General features: G+C 39.9%; 3 protein-coding genes across 3 annotated transcripts in view; 1 reads left to right on the top strand and 2 right to left on the bottom strand.

Moving 5' to 3' along the window:
* pak1 (p21 protein (Cdc42/Rac)-activated kinase 1) overlaps nucleotides 1-6,927 on the bottom strand; it is a 59,221-nt gene extending 52,294 nt beyond the window's left edge. Inside the window, exon 1 of the mRNA XM_070905226.1 lies at nucleotides 6,796-6,927. The gene's annotated coding sequence lies outside the window, so the exon portion shown is untranslated. The remainder of the gene's footprint in view (nucleotides 1-6,795) is intronic.
* aqp11 (aquaporin 11) lies at nucleotides 6,548-9,380 on the top strand. The gene is made up of 3 exons (XM_070905227.1): nucleotides 6,548-7,145; nucleotides 7,647-7,763; nucleotides 9,280-9,380. The coding sequence occupies exons 1-3, from the start codon at nucleotides 6,548-6,550 to the stop codon at nucleotides 9,378-9,380; spliced, it is 816 nt and encodes a 271-aa protein (XP_070761328.1).
* Nucleotides 9,381-11,029: 1,649 nt separating this feature from the next.
* On the bottom strand, nucleotides 11,030-18,418 carry clns1a (chloride channel, nucleotide-sensitive, 1A). Its single transcript, XM_070905850.1, has 7 exons — nucleotides 17,985-18,418; nucleotides 17,017-17,146; nucleotides 16,224-16,347; nucleotides 15,376-15,486; nucleotides 12,959-13,132; nucleotides 11,683-11,749; nucleotides 11,030-11,548 (listed from the first exon to the last, which is right to left on the bottom strand). Coding segments are annotated over exons 1-7 (726 nt in total). The 5' UTR covers nucleotides 18,104-18,418; the 3' UTR covers nucleotides 11,030-11,547.
* Between the last annotated feature and the right edge of the window lie 6,438 nt (nucleotides 18,419-24,856).

Below are 24,856 nucleotides of genomic sequence, written 5' to 3'. Positions count from 1 at the left end.
TTACATGGGGCCATAAAATACTCCTTTAGCCCCGCCCAGGTCTCCATGGCAACAACTGTGCCACCACTGCCCTTAAACCATAACCCAATCCGTGGGTTCAACTCGTTCAAATTGCCTTTTCAGTGTCTGAATACAGAAACATTTCTGACACAGTCAGGTAGTGATGTTCAGCTATAACTAGGGTTTAATTAACATGGAACACTCGTATACCAATAAATTAATTGGATTTTCCATTCATGTTCCTGATACTTTCTTCATTGTCACTGGCTTCACTTTACTTCAAGTGCACACTGTGGTTGGTGGGACAGCCTGGAAGCAGCTCCAGATACAATCAAACTCAAATCTAGTTCACCATTTCATTTACTGCGCATGTTGTGATGCTGCTGCTTTTGAGACATCTTCATCCATCAGAAGCTTCTTCAACATCAACAATAACTTCTTTAAATTCTAATGGAGATGCCAAAGATCCCACTTTGTTAAGTGTGCATAAAAATAATCCCAGCTACATTAACAATATTTAAAAATGATTCTGCAGTCATAAAAAATTTGTCCTGGGTTTGAAAATTTCAGTTGAAGCAAGAAAGCATACACTACAACACTACATCACATTTATTGTAGACAATATATTTTTTCCTAATTCAAAAGCTTCTTAAAAGCAAATTGAAAGTAGGAGTGTAACTAATGATTATTTCCATTTTCGATTAATCAGATTATTTTCTGGATTAATCGTTTGGCCTATAAAATGTCAGAAGATAGTAAAAAAGGGTCCATCACAATTTCCAAAATTTCTAACATCTTCAAACGTCTTATTTTGTCTGACCAACGGTCCAAACTTAAAAGATATTTGGTTTACAATGAAATTAGACCAAAAAAATAACGATAATTAATCAATTAGCATAATAGTTGCCAGTTAATTTTCTCAATCGACTAATTGAAGGTCTAACATATGGTCTAATATCAGGATTCAACTTTCCATTTTATGCAGGACTATCTTGGAAATTACACTTTGAACCTACATCATTATAATTAATTTATCCGTGAGAACCATCAAAGATTAAATCAAATTAATAAATGAAATATTCTACTATACGCTCATTTTACAAACTCTTCAAATCTGAGGACTGTAGTTTGAGTCGGGGTCCTAGTTTGTGTACGAATTAATCATCCCTAATAGTTAAACTATTCCCTCACATGTAACCTACAGAGGTTTTCAAACCGAGGTGCAGGAACTCTCAAGCCAATAAATATCACAGTCATTGAACCGACTGGAAATAATCCCCTCTCTCCACTTTCATCTCCCATCATACAGGTGTGAAACTCAATAGTTAAAAAACATCAAGCACACCAGGGAAGATGATATTATATCATCATTAAGAATATATATATTTATTTTGTCTGCCTGAGGGGCAAACAGCTCAGGAGGGAACCACCAACACTCTTAATCAGCTTCTCATTATCCAGGTCACTCAGATGAATGGGGAACTTTTTATAACAGGGAGCAACGGGCAACGTCAGCCCAACTCAGCCGGAGAAAGGCTGTACTGTCAGAAATACAGAGAGGCAAAGAAATGAGTTTATTTATCTAGCTGAGTCCAAGAATGGGGCTGTTTGAAGTGTCAGTAGGCAGTAATGAGGAGGGAACTAACTCCTAACGCTGATAAAAATGCCAAATGAGAGTTAGAGCACCCCTGTCTGCCTGTCTGTGATCAATAAGTTGCAGCAGATATACACGCTGTCTGACTCGCCTAAGCCACTAAAAAACCCCAAAATTGAAACTGGACTCCAAGATCCAGGATCAAGAGAAGTGCACTGATTTCTGCTGAGCCATGTGGAAACAACAGCCCCAGTGCATTTCAGAAAGATTACTGTGCATGTATCATAGAAAACTAGAGGAAAGTTTACAGCTATTAAAGATACAGCAGGTGATGTGAATCTGCAGGAATGTGGTCACAGTAAAGTCACCACAGAGAACTGCAGACACGTACAGTAATATATTAAAATTATTACGCAGATGATTTACGAGATATGAGTGGATTTGTGATCCCTAACTGCTCTGTCTGCTTGCGAAAAAGATCAAACCATGATTACTTGTCTAATTCAAACTTATTACACCAGATAAGAGCTCAAGAATACACTTAAAATCTGAATAATTTCAGGGATTTGAGGGCGTTACAGTGAGAGCAGAGCAGTGTATCTGTCTATTCTTGGGCTACAGCAAAAAGGCTTTGGGCACCGCATGGACTTTCTGATGAATCATGTCAGATGTATCCTTTGAGGTAGATGTCAGAGACTTGAGATCCAGGAAAAGTGGAAGGATTTCATTCATTCATTCATTCATTCATTCATTCATTCGATACTCGCCCTGCCATCAGTTCGCCAGAAAGAAACTCCCATGTTATCACAGCCAGACAGTAAACTGGGAGGAAACCGGTGTAATAAAAAAATAATCACACAGTCCACCTCAGACTGTAATAACCTCGTCGTGGCTGACTTCAAGTCCGCTGTGTGCGGGTTGATGGGCCTGCGGGGTCCGGGGCGTCAATACGTGGATGTAGATCAAGAATAAAGGAATAATAGTGCGATCTCAGCCTACAGTAACCATTAACCCCTTCCTATTCACAGGCAAATGAGCCCCTAATTCACAACGCACCATGCCTGGCTGAGAATGGAGATGAAGGGCCAAATTTAAGGTTTAGAAATAAAGTTGAAAGGCTCACTCACCACTTGTCTGGTTGCAAATGTAAATCCCAGAATGTTGGGTGATAATTTCCGACACCGGGACACACCGTCTCATGTATTCGGCAAACTCTGCTCTCCTCACGGCTCAGCTCAGCTCCGCTCTGTCGCCCTCCTGGTTGGTTTTTTAACAGTAAACTTGCCGATCCCAGGCTATTGTTAGCGAGGCACAGAGAAGCCTGCTGCACAGAAACACCCGCCCACTTACACGCCGCTCCGGACACGCCATTGGTTAATTTCAGCACTACCCGCCACCGATTGGCTGGTGCGGATGTCCGCTTAAAGCCCGGGGTGGGCCGCAGCTCGTCGGTCGAGAGCGAGCGACGATGCGTTCATAATACCTGGAGAAAAGTCCGACATTCAAGCTCCCTCCGAGCCATGGCTAAGGGCGTTGCATTCAAGTGTAACTCTGCTACTGGATGAAGAACTAGAAAGAAGTAGGAATGTATATGGGATAGAATTCATAAAGAGCACTTAACATTAAATATGATAGATTTTAAGACACAGATCAGGGAAAAGATACTTTTGAGGGGTAGAGAAAAATATGACAAAATCAACCAATAGCAATAATAATAATTATGATTCAATCTACATATATTGAACAAATATCGAAATATATACAATTAATATCTAATAGAATATTATGTTCAGCTTCCTTTTGTTGTTAAAATCCATCTCAAATGAATATATTACACATTATACAAGATTAACCAATATTGGTTTTCATGTGAGGTGTAAATCATTAGGGAAACAGACAAACTGGAATATCCCGCAGCTGTGACTCACTACAGTCCATCAAACAATAAACTGTCAGTGTCACCAATGTCTCCAGTTGAGGAAGGTCAAAACCACACATTTCCTTAATATAACTATCTGTAAACAGCGCTTGTGTTTGGGCTTTGCATGTAGCTATTTTTGTACCAGTGACACTGTCATGTGTTTATAATTGCACCATATCTTTGAAGATCTTAGAAAAAAACAAAATTACTTTAACTGGCGATCATGCAAAATGTGCATGAAAAAAAAAGTGCCTTCCAATATATTCTGCAGCACCACAGGATTTGTGATGCATCCCAGTCTGTCATTCTGTTCAGCATGGTATCTTCTCCACATTGTAATTTACACTTGTTCAACGATAAGGGGCAAAACATTACATGTATACATAACAGATTTTTGAGTCAGCAGCTTCAGGTTCCTCTGGGGTTCACATCACAGAGGACCTGACCTGGACTCACCACACCATACCACATGGTATGGCAGTTGCACTCTTCAACCGTAAGGATCTACAGAGGGTGGTGAAAACTGCACAGCAATTCACCAGGACGGAGCTGCCACCCACGGAGGACCTCTACACCCAGCAGTGTGGGAAGAAGAGACCCCATTCACCCAAGCCACAAACTGTTCTTCAGCATCTGGTCCTGCACCACCAGGCTCAGGGACAGCTTCATCCCTCAAGCCATAAGATTGCTGAAATCTTAAGCTCATTACTGTTACTTTACTTGCACCGCACTGGTACACTTAACCTTATTCTGCTAAATTTAATGTTAAGCTGTTTACAGTATATATATTTCTGTGCATTACCTCTCTACATTCTGTTCCAACCTGCCCATGACTGGTTCTCATCCCTCTGTATCACATTTTATATTCTGTTTCACTCTATAGTTTTACATATATTCCATTTTATTCCTACACTATTCAATAAACCAGAAAAACAGATACAGTACTAAATGAGGTGAATAATAATGAGACAGCGACATCTAGTGGTGAGAGTGAAGAACTCCATAGACTCTTCAGCGTGGGCCGAGCCGCCTAACACTGGAAGACAAAGCCAACAAATACATAAAACATGGGTGTGTGTGTATTGTTGGCCAACAGAGTACACTAATTCTCTGAAATATGTAACTGGCTTTTTTTCCTTTTCTAAAAAGGGTTCTCATACCCAAGTCAATCAGACTGCCCAATTGTCTCTATAATAAAGGTTAAAAATAAACGATAGCGTTTTTACTGTTGTGATTGTTGATTTCTGATTTTGATTATTATAAGCAACATGTCTCTTGGTATGTAAAATGTATCTTGTATTACTTTTAAGATCGGATTAATTCCATCATCCACAAATTAATTAAAGTTGTTCTGAACAGACTGGAAATGTGAATCAATTATTTATCTGGAACAAGATCAGAAATGAGAAATATCATTGAGTAACAGTTTTTCTGGTTAAGTGATGTGATCATCTGATATATACTTGGTCCACACACTTTACTGTCTATTGTTTTTTTTATATTTAATTTCTTGTGTAGAACATCTTCAATTGTATTTCGAAATCAACTAAAGGATTGTATTTTACTGTATTTACTTACTGTATTACTCAGTATTATTCCATGCTGATTTTATAAATTTTTGTAGACAGGGCACACATGTAGCCTGTAAGTAATGTAGTTCTCCAACTGCACTGAATAAAGGTTACAGAAAAGGAAAAGAGGATATCAGTAAAATGGATTATAGCTCTCAAACTTTTATTTTAACTGAACAGTCAACATTTTGACCTTAATATCCATCTCGTGAGGACAGGGATCCAAAAACACAATGTAGGCCAACACACTTTAACTAAGAGGATACAGAGCAATCCTGATGAGTAAAATAGTTAGAAAGCCACTACATCAAACAATGTTTTCTATGATATAGGGAAACTGTCTGTCTGAGTGTGTTTATTTTTTCCTTAATCTGGAAGCATCTTGTGTTCACTTTGGGGTTCTAATTTAATGGGGTTTGCGGATATGATTGGGAAAAATGATGCTAAGGACAAAATCAGATACATGACATGCATCTCTTGTCAATCATCTAAACATACAAAAAGGTATTCTTAAATGATTTAATTCCATGACAGCATCCACAGACCAGTCCATGTTTCACATACTAGTTTTCAGGTTGGACCAGTTTGAGCTCATTTGACAGACTTGTCTGCTGCTCAACAGTATTTTGTATTTTTACACTATTTGTCCAGATACTGAAACACAATAACCAATTTAAAGAATCATGTCAATGTACACAACACTGGCCCAATATAAGGCCCACGCAAGTTGTGGGCTCTGCTTGGGCTAAATCTGCATCAGGCCTCACAGTTGGGCCTGCAGAAAAGCCACACAAGGGAAACATAAATAGGGGAAAAAAGCTGTGGACCTTGGATGGGCTAACCCAGGCTAATGTGCACAACTGTGGGCTACTTACATGCCTACATGCCCCCTGTCCACAGTAAACCTACAGAGGACCCCAACAGGGAAAACATGAGGAGGAGATGGCTGCAACAATACAGCACAAATATAAAAATAATATGACAAATATGATTTAACGGCTTGAGGGAAATATGGCTTGGCTTATATGGCTTCTTTAACACGAGTTCAGTGTAAACCAGGTGAAGACTGAAGAGTACATGCAGAGAGGGAGAAGAAAGGGGAAAGATGGGTGCTTTGGGAGAGGTAGGACAAGAAATCTGAGAGGAGGAGGATAGAGGAGTGAGGGGAGGAGAAGAGGGGCAAAGGGAGAAAAACGAGACAGTCGAGGAGCAGCAATATCAGCAGGAGAGGAGAGGGAGGAGGAGGAAAACTGCGGAGCTCAGCCACTTCCGCACCATGTGAGCTACCGGGACTGAAGCTCATTTGCTCCTGTTTGGAGCCCGCATCCTCCGGGACAGAGTAGCAGCAGCAGGAGGAGAGCGAGATTCAGCGACAGAGAGAGAGACCAGAGTCCGGGGAGGAGACATCGGCGGCTGAAGGCGCAGACGATCCCTGACAGAGAGCACAGACCAGCCGCAAACATGACTGCAGACGTGGTGGTGTCTCTGTCTGTGCTCGCGGGGATTGTGGCACTGAGCGATGCGACCCGCAGGTTGTTGACCAGGGCCCTCGGGGCCACCGGGCTCTCTGTGTACGCGGTGGAGCTGGTGTCCACCTTCCAGCTGTGCTGCTGCACGCACGAGCTAAAGTTGCTGTCAGAGGTGGGCGGGATCGAGCCTCGACTCGCGCTCACCTTGACGTACCTGGCGTCCGTGGTCCACGGGCTCACCTTCAGCGGGGCCATCGGCAACCCCTCCGGTGCGCTCGAGCACGCTTACCACGCGAGGTTCTCAGGCGGATGCGCCCTCCGGCGGATTGCGTGCCAGTTCGCTGCGGCTGCAGCAGCACGAGCCGCGGTGCCGGTGATTTGGGGTGTCGGTTTGTCGGGACTGCACATGCGGCATAAGCTGCTCGGTTACCGATGCATCAGCCCCATTCACGCGCCGCTGCCCAAGGCCGCCGCCGTGGAGCTCGCGTGTGCCTTCGCGGTTCAGACTGCTATTACGCACACGCGATCAGTGGAGGAGAAATACCGCGTGCACGCGGTAGCTGCGGTCATCGCAACAGTGGTTTATGCAGGTATGTCATGACTCTATTTACGTCATGTGAATAACTGTGTTTTCATATCGTTGGCATGGCCACAGTCCCGCAGATACACTCACAATAAACAAAGTAATACATGTGAACTAAAGACTGGTCACCACCCGGAGGAGAGCCTGATCTGCACCGTTTACCTTGTGTGAAGAAATCTCAAAGACATCTTCCTTCTCAGAAATCTGAGGACTAACTGAGTGCAGTCGTGATGATTTCCTGAGCTGTACAACCACATATATATTTTTACTCACCTGTATTCCAACATAAAAACCTTCCTCTAACATTTGAATACCTTCAAGCTTATCAACAATCTGATAGATCAGAGCTCTTTCAACTGTTATAAATCTGTCATTAGTCTTTTTTGGACATGATGATTAAATGAATGAGCTATGCTGAATGTTGATGGGTCAACACTGACAATTTATAAGTGAACTCAACAAATGTGTGTGTGTGTGTGTGTGTGTGTGTGTGTGTGTGTGTGTCCAGGTGGCAGTGTGACAGGAGCTGTGTTTAACCCGGCGCTGGCCTTCTCCACCCAGTTCCCCTGCAGTGGAAACTCCTTCCTGGAGTATTGTCTGGTCTACTGGCTGGGCCCGCTGCTGGGTAAGACCCACTGACAGCACTGCAGATGTTAAAGAGTCTTAAAAAGTATTTATTTCAGTTTCCTAAAATAAAAAAAGGTATCAAAGGTATTAAAAATTCTTACATTTAATTTACAAAGGTCTTAAATATTTTCTATAGTCTGCTGTAGGGAGTAACATTAGTTATAAAATGAGTTAAAAAAAAAAACTTATATTATCAGTTAATTGGTTAATCCATCCATCCATTCATTTTCTGCTGCTTATCCAGATCCAGGTTGTGTTTAGTGATTCATTAATGATATTATTAGGAATTATTGTATACTGCTGGGAAGAACTGAAAAAAATGTAAAATATAAATGTTAATAAATTCATGGACTTGGTAAAAAATGTTCGTCCTGATCATCGCTTCTGGTTTTCATTGATATCTTTCATACTTTGGGCGGTATGACCATGAAAAAGGTGTTAAATTGCTTTCTATCTGGTATTAAATTGTCTTAAAAAGTTAAAGTAAGTAGGTAAGACATTATTTATATAGCACCTTTTTAAACACAGGTTACAGAGTGCTTTACATCAACATCAGTACAGAAAAAAGAAACACAAAGCGCACAAAAGAAGACAAAACAAAAACAACCTACCCAACCTAAAAAGGTACATGTAGAAGCATGTTTTCATCCTTACAATATTAACAAAAAAACACACAAAAACACATCAGGTATGACACAAGTACACAGCAGTGGAAGAAGTATTCAGATCATTTATTTAGGTCGAAGTGGTAGTACTACACCATTAGAAGGAAAATCAGAAAGTTAAAGTACATAAGTATCAACAACAAAATTGACTTAAAGTATCAAAAGTAAAAGTATTCATTATGCAGAATAACCCCTGTCTTTTTATCTAACTATAAACTAACTAACTATCTCTGGAGATATGAAGATAGTTAGTGTTTTAGTGTGTGTCACTGTCTGTTTCTGTCGGTCAGCCGCTGTGTTGAAAGTCTTCACACAAATCTGATAAGCTGCTTAAATGTTCAATTCTCATGACTCATTTGTTTCATGCACAAAGACAAACACACTGTCCCTCTCTCTGACGGCGGCTTGAACAAGCTCATCAAATACCTCCCAACATTTCATAAATACAGAGGTAAATCTGGCCTCATGTTGTGGGTGGAAAGTTGCTCAAGTACTGCAATACAATTTTGAGGTACTTTACTTGAGTATTTACAATACTTTTACTCCACTACATTTCAGAGGGACATAATGCACTTTTTTTTTGGTTTATATAGAGAAAATAAATCATTTGTACTAGCCAAAGGACACACTGACAAAGGGAATATACCATGCTCTTCAGTCATTCACAATCTGTCACATTTGTATGATGCTGTGAAATGTTACAAAGATGTGAAATGTATTGTTTTATATTTTCAAGCTGAAAGTTTTTTTTTATGAGGGGTTGTTGTTAAAGCAAATCAAATCTTCTTAAATATGAAAATGTGCTTGTTCCTCTTCTTCGTCACTTCTTCTACATTCTTGCTGTTGCAGGTATGATGGGCTCAGTGCTGCTGTTTGACAAACTCGTCCCTCTGCTGTCGAGGAAATCACCACCCGTCTATCTTCCCCTGGAGACCAAGAAGAGGACGTGAGCGTTGCCCGGCAGCAGTTCAAACCCCGAGCACATGTGGAGAGGACGTTTCTGACAGACAGTTGACCTGCTGCTGGATTCAGTCATCAGAAGTTAGAAAAAAAGAACAAGAACACTGATATGCACTTTTTAAAAATACTTTTAAAGATTATCCAGACAGTTGGTCTTTAGGATGATTTCACCTCAAGAGCACATTGTAGAAGCTAAACAGAAATGTAAAGACACTCACTTTACTGCTTTGTTGTCTTTTTTCTTTTTTGGTCGTATGCTTCTTTCAGTTAATGTTACACTCGTTCAGTTTGAAACCTTTAGACACTTCAGTACTTTTCTTTTTCATCTCCTCTACTGTTCAAACAGCACTTAGAATGTCAAATATCCGTCACTGGATTAAAGAAGGTTTGCCTTGTTCTTGCATGATTTTTAGGCAGATATGTATTTCAGTATAATATACATGAAGCCTTGTTAAGCCATTAAGTATTGTTTTTGTGTAATAGCACAATTTACTTATGCTAATTCTCTAATTAATCAACTGAAACATTTATAATGAAAAGTTGAGATTTTGATGTTCTGAGTACAATAATATTATAATGACAATAAACGTTATTTGTATAGCACTTTTCTTAACAAAGTTACAAAGTGCTTAACAGACGTACTGTATATATTATTAATGTTTATACTTAATGTGACACTTAAGAGAGTACTGCACACAGGTCTGTTAGTTCTTGCACAGATTCAACTGGTGCCTTTGAATTATCTGTGAAAACTGGAAAGGAAGATTAAACTGTGTTTAAACTGTTTTGCTGGACCCCCCTTTTTAAATAACAGTGATTGGTTGGTTGGTTGGTTGGTTGGTTGGTTGATTGGTTAGTTTATTCTAGTGTCTGAACGGTGCCCAGTAGAGCTGAAACAAGTACTTCATTAGCTGATCGTCACAAAGATAATTGGCAACAAATTTAATAACTGATTTTTTTTTTTTTTCACTGTTTCATGTTTTCAAACTGTTCCTGTTTTATATCACTGGAAACTGAACATTTTTGAACATCTTTGGGTTTGTTGGTCGGACAAAAACGTTATATGAAGATGTCAACTTGGCCTCTGGGAACTTGTAATGGGCATTGTTCACTGTCTTCATAACTTATAGACTAAACAATTAGTTAATTGTAACGGTCAACTTTCATATAGCACCATCATCAGGTCATAATTTTAATTTGTTTAACAGCTACTTTGGTTTTGGACCAAATAGTTGCAAAATTAATGACATTCTCATCAGCCTCAGCTCTACTTTGTGATCAAAAAGTTGAACATATATTTGTTCTTGTTCTGCCTGTGGGTCACTCTGCTGGAGCTAGTTTAAAACACAAGATTGATACAACTATTATACAACTAATATTGTGTGTTTGCCGTTTGGGGTTTAGTGTGCAGTGGCTTTATCAGAGCTTGTTTGATTAAAACACAGGTGCTGGAAACACTGAGACTGAACCAGGCGGTAAATGTGCTGTAAAATCAAAACTAGGACATAAAAGAGGCTAAAAAAGTGGAGCTGAGTTGAAGAGTTGGTGATAATTCTCAGTAGGTTTGTTACTACCCTCTCGTATTGTATTAAAATAAAAAATGTTAAACCTTGATTGAATTCTAATAAATCAAACAAAGTAAACTCAAAGTACGTATTTATTGACAATTTCATACAAAGACACTGAATCTTCTCAACAGGAAAATCAGATATTAAATTGGTCGTTAGGTACAAAACAGAAACTCATGTTTTTTTTGTTTTTACAGTCAGGAATAGCTTCAGGGCATTTGGGGCTGCATCTCAATAGTCTACAGTAGCTAACTTCGTTGTATCACAGAAGTGCAGAACAGCACACTTGCTCATCTGACCTGGACAAATTAGCAGAGATGGAGGCGACAGGAGGATGAGCAGAAAACCAACTACACAATGCAACATGAGAGCAAAGCAACACACAAGAGAACATGTAGGAAGCTACGAGAGACTACTGAGATGACTGTAAGTACACGGTAATGGATTGTTTGACATAGAGAACAGGAAGTGCCGGGGACAGGAGGAGAGTACGAGTAAGAGCCGTGAGCCTTAAAGAAGTGCTGCTGTCCTCTTCTCCAATCCCATGATGCAACACTGGTGCTTTGATATGCCGCTGAGATGACTTCCATCTACAAAAAGAGTCAGATAACACATGAATGAGCCATCTGTCACATTCTCATCATCCAAATATATTTACAAATATGCTGCTGCTTTTTAACCACTCAATCTTTTATTTCATGTTAAGATGCACTGTTGGTGTTACCAGTGCTCGACTTCCGCATCCTCAAACTGACCGGCCTCCATCGCTGCTCCATCCACCTCCATGCCATCTGTCAACAATAACAAACACGCTCAGATCAATCAAGTCCAGGTTTTAACAGCATCCCATAAACAAAATCTTGTCAAATCTTAATCTTAATCTTCTAATTTTAACACCCATATGGGGAAAGAAAAGTCACAGTTTATCAACAGTTCTTTTGAAAAAGACAAAAGCAGAAGGAGGCTTAGACCCTCCTTTGTTTAAACATTAGAAGTTATAGTGTCACTGTGAGAAATTCCTTAAGAGGCCTAAACAAAGTTAGAAATGTCCTCAGATCTTCAGCTGTTTCAGTTTTTACCCTCATTGGCAATAATCACTTATTTGTGCCTTCCAATTCACATATAGCATTTTTTGCCTGAAAGGATAGGGGACTCATAAGATTCATATATAGATGGAAACTTTGCATCATTCAATCATCTTAAGGACAAATCTACTGCAACATCATATTTAGTTATTTATAGATTTTAAATTATGTTAGAAGCAATATTCCAAATTTTGAAACTCTTTGTGTTCTACATCTACTCTTTGATGTTCACTTTGACTGTCCTATAATTCCAGGTATTTGATACCCAAATCACTTTAACGAATGCATGAATATTCAGCTGTTAATCTGAGAGTCTGTCAAGTGGGAATTCATTTTATCTAAGTTCAAAATAAATTATTTTAAAACAAAGAGTACAGTTTGACAAGTGTCCAGCTAAAACTATTGAATAAGATTCTTCTATTAGCAAGGAGATGCATTTTATTTCATTAAACCCAGACCTCCAACTGTTAGCCAGTGGTATGGAGAAATCTTTAAAGTTTAAGCTTAAGCACAGTTTTGAAGGGGAATGAGAGGCCTTTTGATAAGTTGTGGGCGCCTTTTCTAAACTACCTTCCAGACTGCACAGCAGACCTAATACGCCGGGGGCGTTGTAATGTGGACTGGCGTCCCTCTTGGACCCCTGTGAATGCCTAATGCTCTCTCCTGGGTATTCTATTACTCTGCCTTAGCTGTGTATTCCCTGACACATCGAAGTTCTGAGATCACTATGAAATGTCCATGTAATGCCCCATGTAGTGATGCAACATGAATGTCTATATGGTCTGTGATTTGCTCATACCAGTCCTAGCTGTCTTGTGTGCCGTGTTTTGTTTCTGTATGTTCTAAAAAATTTATAAAATATTGTGGAGGATAGTCTGTACAATCACTAGGCTGCCATGTGTGTTTGACTCAAACCTTCAAATCCGGCGTTGGCTTCTTCGGTCCGGACCCCAGCCATGTGGTATTGCTGAGCCACTGACTGGGCTAACATCCCCTCCAGCCTCTCCAGCGTCGCCTGGCCCTCCTGTGTGAGCGCAGACAGCCCCTCGTCACAGGTGTAGAAGGTCGGGATGTCAGCGTGACCGTGCTCTGGGTGGTGGAGGACAGAGATGGTGACTACAAGAGCAGCAATGTGCTTTTAATAACATTTAATAAATGGTTAATAACACACTTTAATGCAGTTGTACACAGCTATAAAAGGACATTTGTTTATTAAAGTACGGTATTTGTCAACAATTGTAACTTCCCCTATGAAGACATTTAATATTATTTCAACTGTGTTTTAATATATTGTCATTCATTAACTGTTCGTACAGCACCTCCATGTCTGCGTGCGCACAGTTGTTGACAAATACATTCATAAATAACTTTTTCTGCTTACATTACTACATATTCTCCATTATAATGGGTTTATTAAATATTTATATACTGCTTAGAAATGTTAAATGGGGGGGTGGGGGTTAATGAATATTCTTTCTTCTGAGCCCCACAAGCTTCCACAAAGTGGTCGCTTGTCTTTTGGGGGGGTCCACGCAAAACAACAATAAAAACTAACAACAATTTAAATTCACACAGTGTTAAACATCTGATCTGAGGTTTAGTGGCTTTTAACATACTTATTTTCTGGTATGTAGTTTCTAACTTCATGTTAATGCTTTTAAAATATTCCTAATGATATTTCTGTTATCAGAATTGTACTTTGTGACTTCATCCACCTTCACTGGGTTTGGTTTTGTTTGACCTCAGCCTCCACCCCCTTGTATTTGCTGTAGTCGGGGAATATGAAAGTAGTGTTGAAAGCTTTTAATGGTGTTAAGACTGTGAGCTGTTAATTCAATACGGAGGTCTCCAAGCAGGATGTGATATTTGATGTGTTCAATGTGATCAACTTGCACTTTGCCCTGTCATGTTTTTGTTCAGTAAAGACGGTGTTTGGAACCTGCTCTCTGTGACTCCCTGGCTGTGGGTGCTACAACTTTTACCAACTCCATAGTGTGACCATTTTCATTATAGACTGTATATAAAAGATGGACGACGCGTCTCAACTTCCTCCCACTGTACAAAAATGTGAGCACACTTCAGTCAATCACAGCTGTCAATCATGACATTTGTCTCACCCCCTTTTTATATCATGAAATAAGTAATTAAAACCAAACTTATCAGAACAATGAACACTTGAACAAACATCAGCGTGATAAAAACTACCTTGTGTAAAATGTATTTAACGTGTACTCTGATTTTTTTGTTTGGCCCATGTCCCATCCTCTATCATGGAGGGGACAGGTTTATGACATATACTGCATTCCAGCCACTGGGGGGCAATCGAGAGGTTTTGGCTTCACTTTCGGAGAGTCATGTTGTTCATCTTTATATACAGTCTATGGTTTTGATACTCAGACACCATTTGTTCTGTACTCATAAAGTAGAAAGCTTCAATAGAAGAATAGAATAGAGTTTAGTGGTGAATGAATACTGGATGTCTTACCTGCCTCTACAACCAAAGAGTCCGGACCACCAGGGAGAGACGGACAAACACAGACAGAAGGAAAAAAATAAATAAGAAGCGTCAACATTTTATATTCAGGCCACAGCATGTTATGTTACACAGTCAGGTGTGTCTCCAAAATGTAAAAATTTAAAAATGATAAACAGCTTCACCGTCAGATCCATTCTCGCATTTCACCAATTAATTTGTGAATTTATATAGATGCACGTATTTATTGGAAATTAACTTAAAAAACGTGAATGATGCATTTGATTTGTTTCTGACTTTGTCTTCACACATACACAGCACAACTATTGTTTTGCGTTTGTTGTGAAGGAAGGAGACGGCTGTTGAACCTCCATCCAGTCTTACCGCTCTGTGTTTGAATGCAACTGAATTCATGATACAGTTTACACGTTTTTCTATTTCAGTCATTTCCAAGCTGCTGAGCTGCAGATAAAATCAATATTTTAGGATCATGACATTGTCAGACAATATATATAAAAATGCATTGACATTTAAAATGAGTGATGACAGAAAAGGCTAAGTAACAAAAGGTTGTCATATTAATGTACAGCCAAAAAGCATCTGTTACCATCTGAATGAGCTGCAAAAGTGTATTTATGCTTGTAAAACACAAACCATGTCAGCAAAACAACTCCAACCATGTTATTAATGTGGCTGCTGAGGAACAGACAGTTCCAGTGGACACCGAAACCATGACGGAGTCGGATGCTGTGCACATTTGGTGTAACAGCTTTCACTTATGTTCAGATGCATTCAGCAGAAATATCAAACTAAGACAAAAAGGAAAATAACAGAGAGGTTTGTAGATGTTTTTCCTCACCGGCCTCCTCCACGTCGTACTCTTCTCCTTCGAAGTCGTTGTCGGAGTCGTCGTCCTCTGGGTCGGGGTGCAGTGCCTGGCAATCGCACATGGCTGAGAACATGGACTCCACTGCATGTAACACACACACAGACAGAGAGACAGAGAGGGATGAGATGCTACACTAGAGGCAGTGCTGAAGGATGAAGGATGATGTGTCACCCAATGCAACAGTGTGGCTCGTTGATGTGGGTTAATAGTTTTTGGACAACAATGGAGCTCTATGGCACAGAGGAAGAAGATATATCACGCATCGATACACACACAATACTTCTTTGTTGGTTTTGGTCTTTTCAGGGGATTTGTTGACAATAAGAAGAAATCACCAGACTTACTGTATCCTTAAAAGGGGCCACTCCAGTGCCAAGTTATTTTCCTCTGATATTTTGTACTGGTGTTGAAAATCTTTATACTAAACAATTGTTTATCAAAGAAACTACACACATCTTTCAGGTTTTGTCATTTTTAAAGCAGGATACTCCTTGTCAATTGTAAGAGAAATCATATTTAAGAATGTGAAATTTCAGTTCAGCCTGGTGTCATAGTAATGACAGTAATCTGAGATATTATGGACATTTACAATAAACTTACAGCAACTTGTTTGTACTTTTGAATCTGTGGTTTTGATAATGTGGTTAATGGGTTTAAACTCTCTGATCACTCATGTGGTTCATATGTAGAGCTGTGACTATCTGGTCATTAAATATTATCAGAACTGATCAGAATGATGCCAAAAACTATGAAAATACGACTCGAAAAAAACAAGTCAGTGCATCAGTCTGACCCTCATCCTCAGCATGGTCACTCACATGCTGCCTTGTCGCTAGGCACAAATCGAATCTCTGTGATCACTCCTTCGTCATCATCACCACCGCTGCTGTTACTGCTGTCGTCTTCATCATCAGCTGCTTTCTCTGCCATTTCTGCCTCATTCTCATCTGAGAGGATGAACGGTGAAAACATACAAGTGACACATGCAGTTAGAAACTCAAACAGGCAGAAACAGACGCCAAGTTTCCCCTGCCCTCCTGGTTTTATATGAATGGGTATGCCACATTATGGTTCATGTGACAGTGTCCAGTGCTTCATCTACACATAAACAGTTCTGAGGGTGATCAATACACCCCCGGGGATCAATACAGTATTTCTGAATCTGATTCTGAAATGTGTATCGCGTGTATACATGTGTGTCCTTGTGTGCACAAGATACAAACAAAGCAAGGTACCTTTTGGTAAAACAAAATGAAAACTACTCATGTGAACACATTCATCTCACTCAGAATTGTCTTGTGAACGTGCAAAGGTATCATATATAGGGAAACATATATAAATACATACAGAAATGGAAAGTATTTTTCTGCACAAGATGTTCATACAGATGATTCTTGACACCAAAGAATAAAATAAAAGTATATAGATGAAAGAATTTTCTAGTAGTACATTTGGCACTAAACAAACTTTCCCTTTTTTGCTGACAGATATCAAGCCAGAAATCAAAGAGAGGGAAAATGTGACTTTAACAACTTCCCGGATCTATAGTAAAAACTGATCAATTGACCCTTCAATACAAATATTACACTTTGTGTCACTCTCACCCCCGACTTTGCCGTTGACCATGACGTAAAGGTGTTCCTGTGGGTAAGCACTGACGTCTCTGGAGATGGCGTGCAGGCCAATGGTGGGGTACTCCAAAGAGAAGCCCATCCCCGAGCCATCGAACCACAACAGGCGCCTGACAAAAAGAAAACATGCACAAAGCTGACAGGTGTGCTGCACACATAATGTTAACATTTAATATTATTATTTATTATTGAACTGTTTGACAGTGGCAGGAAACATGGTGAGAGAGGTTGATGACAAAGATGCTGGTCCATCAAGAGCCCCACAACAGTTTAATATGTGGCATGTTTAGAGTACTTTTCCAGGCATGACTGTGGAAACCTTGGACCTTTACCCCAAGTTCAGCGATTGTTTTGGAGTGGAAAGCATAAAAAGTAAGAGCCAGGATCTGAAAGCACTTTCAGTCCTGTGTTAAAAAAAAACACTCAGCTGACAGGCCCTGACTGTAGGGCTGCAACTAGCGATTATTTTCATTACTGATTTATTTTCTTCATTAATGGACTACTTGTTTCAGTTATAAATTGCCAGACAAAGAAAAGCATCAAATCCTCACATTTGAGAAGCTGAAACCAGCAAATGTTGGCATTCTTACTTGATAAAAAAAACACCAAAACAATGAATCAACTATCATAGTCAATAGTTGATGATTAATTTTCTGACGATTGACTATTAAAATAATTGATTGATGGTTTCTGCTCTAGCTGAACCTCTACACTACAAACACCAAATCAATTTCGAATTATTTTGAAAGTGACTACTCCGGAAGTGTTTAGCACGAGGAGCAGCGTTGTTGTAGAGCATGAATCTGTTGTTACACTTGATATCCTTTATATTGGTGTCATTTAATATAATGTCTGTATTAAACACTGTGAACACGTGAGGCGAAACACGAACCTAAACCTGAAGCCGCTGGTTAAAAAAGAAAAACAAGGGCCACGTGAATCACTTACGTTTCTGAAACGTACAGCGTGCCGCAGCCCAGCTTCTGTCCGTCCATCACAGCCGTCGTCTCGGCTTGCTCATGCCGCACTCCCTCGGTGGGAGGACGGAGACTTTTTAGTAAAACCATCGTCCGTGCAACAGTTAATGTCTGCGGAGCCGCTGGATGAGGCAGCCGGAGAGGAAAGACTGAACAGACTGGTGTCAACAAGAAGCTGTGTGACCTATTTCGTGCCACAAAGCTTGCCAATTTAACCAGGGAAACTTCTCAGTAAATAAATGCTCGACAGCTGGAGGCGGATAAACTGCTCTAAAATGTTGCGCTTCCTCTCCGGGATAAACAAAACCAGGCCGAGCTGTTCCGAGAGTGAGGAAGTCTGAAAATACACAAGTTAGCAAGCTATTGTTGAAGCTAGTGATGTGACGTTGAAAGCTGAACAACGTATCCTCGGTACCTTTCAAAGCTGAAATATCGCGGCAATATGTGTCGAAGCGTCAACACGCAAAAAAAATGACGTGACCACCACGAACAAGGCCTCGTTACGTCAGTTCGTACGCAACATCCATATTCCCGTAGCCACAGTGCGTATCAATCTTTCTGACTAATTTGAGTATTTTATTTTGAATGTCTTTACCGGAAGAGTTTGTATGCTATTATATCGCCATTATATATATATGACGAGTATTTGGTGCCCTCGAGTGGTCATACTGCGTAACTACACCCCTTGCAATTTTGAAAGCTTTATTGCGAAAGTGTTCGGTTAAAAGCAAAAACTTTATTAATCAAAATGAATAATTTCCATTGTCCATGTTATCATAACAGTTGAATATTGTACATTGACGTAAGGATCGAGAAACACATTTCGAAATTACAACTTTGAGTATAAGAACTTTCTGTTACAGATGTCATATTTTGTATGTAAAGACCCCGACATTAATTTCAATTATGTTATGACTTTAATGGGAACCTTATTTATTCATTTTTTAAGAATACCCATGTTGGATTTTTAAAAAATATTTTCATAAACTCTATACAATTTTATAGAAACAAGAGAATACACACAATTATGATTGCCTTTATTTTACGTTATATTGGCTTTAGTGACAATCTTCTCACTATTGAGAACACTGCCCCCGGTGGTCACACTATGTAACTACACCCGTGATTTATAAACGTTTCATTTTGAAGGTTTGACCGGGAGCTCTGCTTATATGTAATCGTGTCTACCTTGACGGTACTGCAGGATAGTTGCATTTACTCATAGTGGCCACGGGAGACCCTAACATCCATGTCCTGAAAGAATTACCCCTGTGATGGAAATCTGGCAAAGGCTGCGATCTAGTTAACCTTTGATCGCGGGGCCAAGGGCTCGCAAGGCAAAAGTTTCTTACGGTAAACTATACAAAATAATATAAATATATAAAAACATAATATTTGCCACTTCAGGTGACCCTCGTCTGAAATATAGCTTAACAGCGTGTTTCTTCACGGAGAACAGAGGTTGTGGTCCGCTGGGATTCACAATGGTTACATTTTTAATTGTGACATGTTTCCAGAAAAATAGTCTAAAAACCTCCACAGAAACTTCTCAAAACCTCTCCTGCAGGGTAATCCACTTATCAGCTCTCCGTCTTTCTCAGGATTGGAATCAATTTTCTATCAACAAATCATTCAAACAGGAATAAAAATGAGGCTCAGACACGTTAGTGAGGAGATGCCTGGGATGTTGGTTTTAATAACTTAGAAAACATTTATGTTACAGCGATACTACAGTAACAGTACAACAGAGAAATGGAAGGAGCCCCACTCACATCCAGTGGTGCCTATTTGAATCCAGATTAGTTGGACTGAACATTTTAAAACCAACAGATTCTGCCACAGTGGCAAACACGGATGCACATCAGGTTCAGTGGAATGATTTTTTGGCTGGTGGCATAAACACACATGAATCTCCTCTTACTGCTAAAACAGGAGGGGTGGATCATCTTTCCTTAAAGAGCCAGTAGAGGGTTTTACTATCCCTGATGTCCAAATGCTGTCGGGGGATTTTCCAAAACGAATCTGGGGCAACAAACTGAATTCAAAATAATTGGTTTTGACTCAAGTGAAAATCTTCAGAGGGGGGCTGCAATCTTAATTTTCAGAAGTACTGCATTAAGGGGATTTTCCAGATAATGAGACCCTGTCCGAAGAGTATTTTATCTTATTATTTTTTTCAGTCCACCCACAGCTGAACAATCACAGGAAAGCACCTGAAAGAATATTTACTTGTTTAGCCAGAGGTGAACTCCGGCCATCTGGAATCGATGTAGTCAATGCCACAAACCCACGTTTCTCTGACTGAGAGAGAGCCAGTGTACTACCAAGCTTTTACCAAAGCCTGTAACCCCAATGGTCAATTCAACAATTAAATCTCATCTGATGCTTTTGAGAAACTGAGAAGTTCTTCGGCACAAATTCAAAACCAAACAAAAGTAGTGATTTCTCTAAAGCTGATATTTAGGGGGGAAAAATCAACTGGTTTTGATCATTTTCAGATTTTCTTCCTCAGTGTGTCCAAAGCTAAATATAAACCACTAATATTATCTGAGGTTTGACTGGCATTGACTTGATTTCTGTTTTTTTTTAAATCATGACAGTATGTTCATCAACATTATCGTGAAGTTTTCTGTCGAACAAAGTTTCAGAACATAATAACTAAGATTACCGGTAAACTCACATGGCCACAGAAACGTCGCTATGAGTTGTTGAGCTACTATCATGATGAGAGCGGTACAATCAGGCAACTGCAATAAATTGCCTGACTCCCTAAAAAGTCAATTTTAAAATGGAATGAAGGTGAAAAAATAAACTTCCTTCTTATCGCAGTTTCACATCTCACTTCTAAAAAGGGAACCACACCAAAACTGTCTCATATGTTTTAACGTTACTGCTCAAATGAATTCATTTAATTTTAAAAAGAAAACATTGTTAGAATGATAAAAAAAAAAAAAAAACTGCATTTCATTCTTAAAACAAATATATGTCATGCACCTGGGAACTGTGTTTGTAACTTGAAGACAATTAAAAAATATAATATTTTTGGTGAGTGCTTTTGTTCTGTGTTTGGAACCAGGGTTCATTAAAATATTCTCTCATTCTGCGAGACTTTCAGAGTCTCTCTGCACGTCGGGTGCGGGTCTCTGCAGGATCTCCCGTCCCATCAGATCAGAACCAGAGCCGCGGACTGATCCGGTCCCTGTATTTTTCAAACTGCTAAAGTGAAAGATAAAAGTAGAAATCCTTCCCTGTTACTCCTACTCACAGCCTTGGACATAAAAGCTCTTCATCACATTTCTTATGACAACACAGGAGAGCGTGTGGTTGAGATCAGAATGACGGCAGACTTGGAAGATAGTGGTGGCGGCGGTGAGGACTCCGGTAATAAGTGATGAATACTCGGTAGTCGTGGGTCTGGATGCGTCGCAGCCGCTGTGATGCATCATAAGGTGGTCTCTAGTTTTCATTTGATTTCAACATCTGACTGGATGTTACGCTACTCTTTATCTGTCTACATTTATCAAGAGGTTCAGACGAGAATAAATCTCATATTGATTTTGTTTGCAGTCACTTTCAATGAATTTTATTGTCTGAACTTGTCAACGTGGTGCTTAATTCTCCTTACTATATGTTGTCTTTGATGTAGCAGCTCCAGTTTGGTTTCTTTTTGTTTTCATTTCAGTAAATTTCCAATTATTTCATCCCTATCCATATATTTATACATTAGGTTGTTGTTAATTGCACATGTAAATTGCTAGTGGGGATATTAAGGATTTCACACAATTCTGTTTTTTGCAGAAAAAGATATCACTGAGTAACATATAAAGAATGAACCTGGCAGACAAAGCGTAAATCCTTGTCTCTAACGTTCATGCTCTGATCATACATGTGATGCGAGCACTTCTAAGTTATTCTTACACTTTGCTGTAAGTAGGAGTAAGTTGCTTGATAAATGGTAAATAGAAGTTTGACAAATACAGGCTCCAGGAGTTTGGACGACATCATTCATTTCAGCTCTTTTTACAGACACAAAGAAAAGAAAAATCTGCACGGACATCAGTAACTTTTGAGCCCAACTTTGTGGATTTAAAGGGGGGAATCATTAGAAATTCAAAGATAAGGGACGTAACATGGTATCCAGAGTAAAACCAGCCTCCTTCGGTTTATATGAACAGCAGGATGAAAGTCATTTAAAACCTAAACAGTGATCTGACTGTATGAAGTTAACCCAACAAAGAGACCTGCTTTCATCCACACAGCCTGCCACACCAGCTATTTTACCATATACAACAGTTTTAGACGAGTGTAAATCCCTACAGTGATGGTTATTCAGAAGCTGGCAGAGAAAACAAAGTTACCAGTTGTTTGATTGGTAATCATTTTCCTCACATGAGCCTCAATCAAAAAAATAAAGCTTTGTTCCATCTTAAAAACTCCTGGGGTCCCCTTCAGGGATACGAAATGTTAAAAACCTTTAAAGAAGTACGACACGGGGCTGAAGGTGAGCAGTATTCTGCTCTTTCAAACAATCCTGGGACATTTTACTGGTGAATGGGCTCCACGCTGGTCTTATTTCACACAAATCAACGGTCGCGGAATCTCAAACAAAACAAGCAAACCGTTGATGAACTCGCAGTTGAAACCTTATCGATCCACACATCACTCACAGCAGCATCTCTCCTCCTCTCCTTCATATAGAAAATATAACACTATATTTTACAAGAGGACTAAGAGAACAGAACATCTATTATCTTACAAGGAACAGCATACAGGCAAAGTATGTACAGCAAACGTGGTCCCACCAACACAAGGATTCGTGAACATATGGAACAAATGAGTGACAGTCTGAAACCGAACACTTTGGCTGTCGGAAAAGAACATCCCGAATGTTACTCGAGTCCAAACTGGTCCAATGTGTGCCTCGTTCAGCACTTCACATGATATGAATTAATGCATTCATATTTTCTTTATATCTTGAGAAAGTTTGAACTACATCTTTTTAGGTAACTAGAAAACAGAGTTTAAATGGCCGAGAGGATGCTCCAAAGTCTGCATTTAAAGACCAAAATTAGGAAGACTCGAGAGCTGAATCCTTTGCAGTCAACAGTACCCCACCATGAATTACAACTTGTGTATTAACCACATATTTGCATTCAGTCGGTCCTCATGTTAACAATGTGAAGTCCCTGCAGGGTGTTTACATTGAATGCCAGATTCAAACTACACCATTTGTGCTTGTTAGCAGTCTGAAAAAACATTTCATTACAAAGTGTTACATGAATATATTTCCTAGGAATGTAACTACTGCTTATTTTCATTATTTGTTAATCTTCTGATTATTTTCTCGAATAATTGATTAATAAATAAATCAATCCTAAAGGTGGTGTCCTTTTTTGTCCGACCAACTCTTCAAAACCTAAAAATATTCAGTTTCTTATCACATTAGACAAAGAAACTGAGAAGCTGTAACCAGAGAATATTTGGCATGACCTAAACGACACTGTTTGTCATGGAGTTCACTTCTGGTATTAACCACTTTGTCGGCTGTTTGAGGGCAAATTTTTGACTTCACCAGTTGACAAGGAACACTCGAACGCACCATTAGTGTTGCACTCTCTGAGGCTGAACCATTTCATGTGGGGAGGAGGAGCAGTTCTTGAGCCCAGTCCTTGAATTGGGATCCCAAGTCTGATTGTTACTGGAATTTGCATTTAATGTTACAACATTTAGTTAATTTCACTCATCCAGGATTTCTCACAAGATGCATCTTGTTTCAAGGGTCGATTCGCCCAAATTACAAAAAACATTTTCTTATTTACCTCTAACAATATCCAACCGTGCAGATAGTTTTGGTGTAGTTATGGCAGGTTTTGAGGTATCTGATTTCTGCACACAAAGAAGGTGAATCCTTGTTTACTTTGTGGTGATCACTGCACTGTAAAAAGATCATTTAAAAACTCAACAAACTGTCAGTGTGGAGAGAGAGAGACAGGAAACACGGAGAGAGAAGGCTATGACCCCCCCCCCCCCCCGCCGGGAGTCAAACCATAGATATACACGCCTTAACCCTTAGACTACTGGTTAATTTTTCAGTGCAGCACCACTACAATGACAACACCTGAGGACCTGAGGACCACAAACACAATTCCATTCACTTCCATTGTATTTAGGTGGAGGCAGAAATCTCAGAACCTGGACATATAAAACCAAAACTATCTGCACGAGTAGACACCGCTAGAGGTCAGTGAGAAACTATGCTTTTTTGTTGCGGGGAGGAGTCTGGTCACTCTAACCTTCAGGTCACATGATCCAAAGTGTTGGGTTTGACACTGACACTCTCCTTGGTGGCGGGCCCTTAAGTGCTATGAGAATGATGAAGTGCTTTAGGATGAGGTACACTACAAACAGACTCCTGTGTCCAATTCATTCAGGCCCAAATGGGATGAATCTACTATCATCCTGCCCCATGGACCCACCAGAAAGACGTCTGTAACTGAAGAGTTCAGGGAAATGGTCACGATGACCTCCGGCTGTGTGCGAGTGCGTCCACGAGAACATGAAGTGCTGCCAGTCCTGGTGTGAGGATGCGTTTGGTCCGGCTGGCTGGCTGTGACGTTCTGCCAGAGGTGACGATGAGTGTGAATGGATACTCGTGAGTTTTTGTAGTGACGTACAGTACGTGATGGCGGATAGCACTCTACCACAATACAACAGCGAGGAGGAAGAGCAAGACAGGAGAGTAAGAAGGGAAAGAGAAAGAGATATCCAGTTTCAGGTGGTTTGTGGATAAAAAGGCCTGACAGTTAAAAGAAACAAAGAAGCGGGCGTTACTCACACAGACAC

This window comes from Enoplosus armatus, chromosome 5 (genome assembly GCF_043641665.1).
Source record: "Enoplosus armatus isolate fEnoArm2 chromosome 5, fEnoArm2.hap1, whole genome shotgun sequence".
Taxonomy (NCBI): Eukaryota; Metazoa; Chordata; class Actinopteri; order Centrarchiformes; family Enoplosidae; genus Enoplosus; species Enoplosus armatus.
This window is presented reverse-complemented; position numbering and strand designations above follow the sequence as displayed.

Bases quoted from the DNA above. Each gene is read 5' to 3' on its own strand.
- aqp11 (XM_070905227.1), top strand. From the start codon at position 6,548: ATGACTGCAGACGTGGTGGTGTCTCTGTCTGTGCTCGCGGGGATTGTG. The intron at 7,146-7,646 runs GTATGTCATGAC...GTGTGTGTCCAG, and splicing joins CGCAACAGTGGTTTATGCAG to GTGGCAGTGTGACAGGAGCT. The intron at 7,764-9,279 runs GTAAGACCCACT...TTGCTGTTGCAG, and splicing joins CTGGCTGGGCCCGCTGCTGG to GTATGATGGGCTCAGTGCTG.
- clns1a (XM_070905850.1), bottom strand. From the start codon at position 18,103: ATGGTTTTACTAAAAAGTCTCCGTCCTCCCACCGAGGGAGTGCGGCAT. The intron at 17,147-17,984 runs GTAAGTGATTCA...TCTTTTTGTCAG, and splicing joins ACGCTGTACGTTTCAGAAAC to GCGCCTGTTGTGGTTCGATG. The intron at 15,487-16,223 runs GTGAGTGACCAT...TGTTACATGCAG, and splicing joins GCCTAGCGACAAGGCAGCAT to TGGAGTCCATGTTCTCAGCC.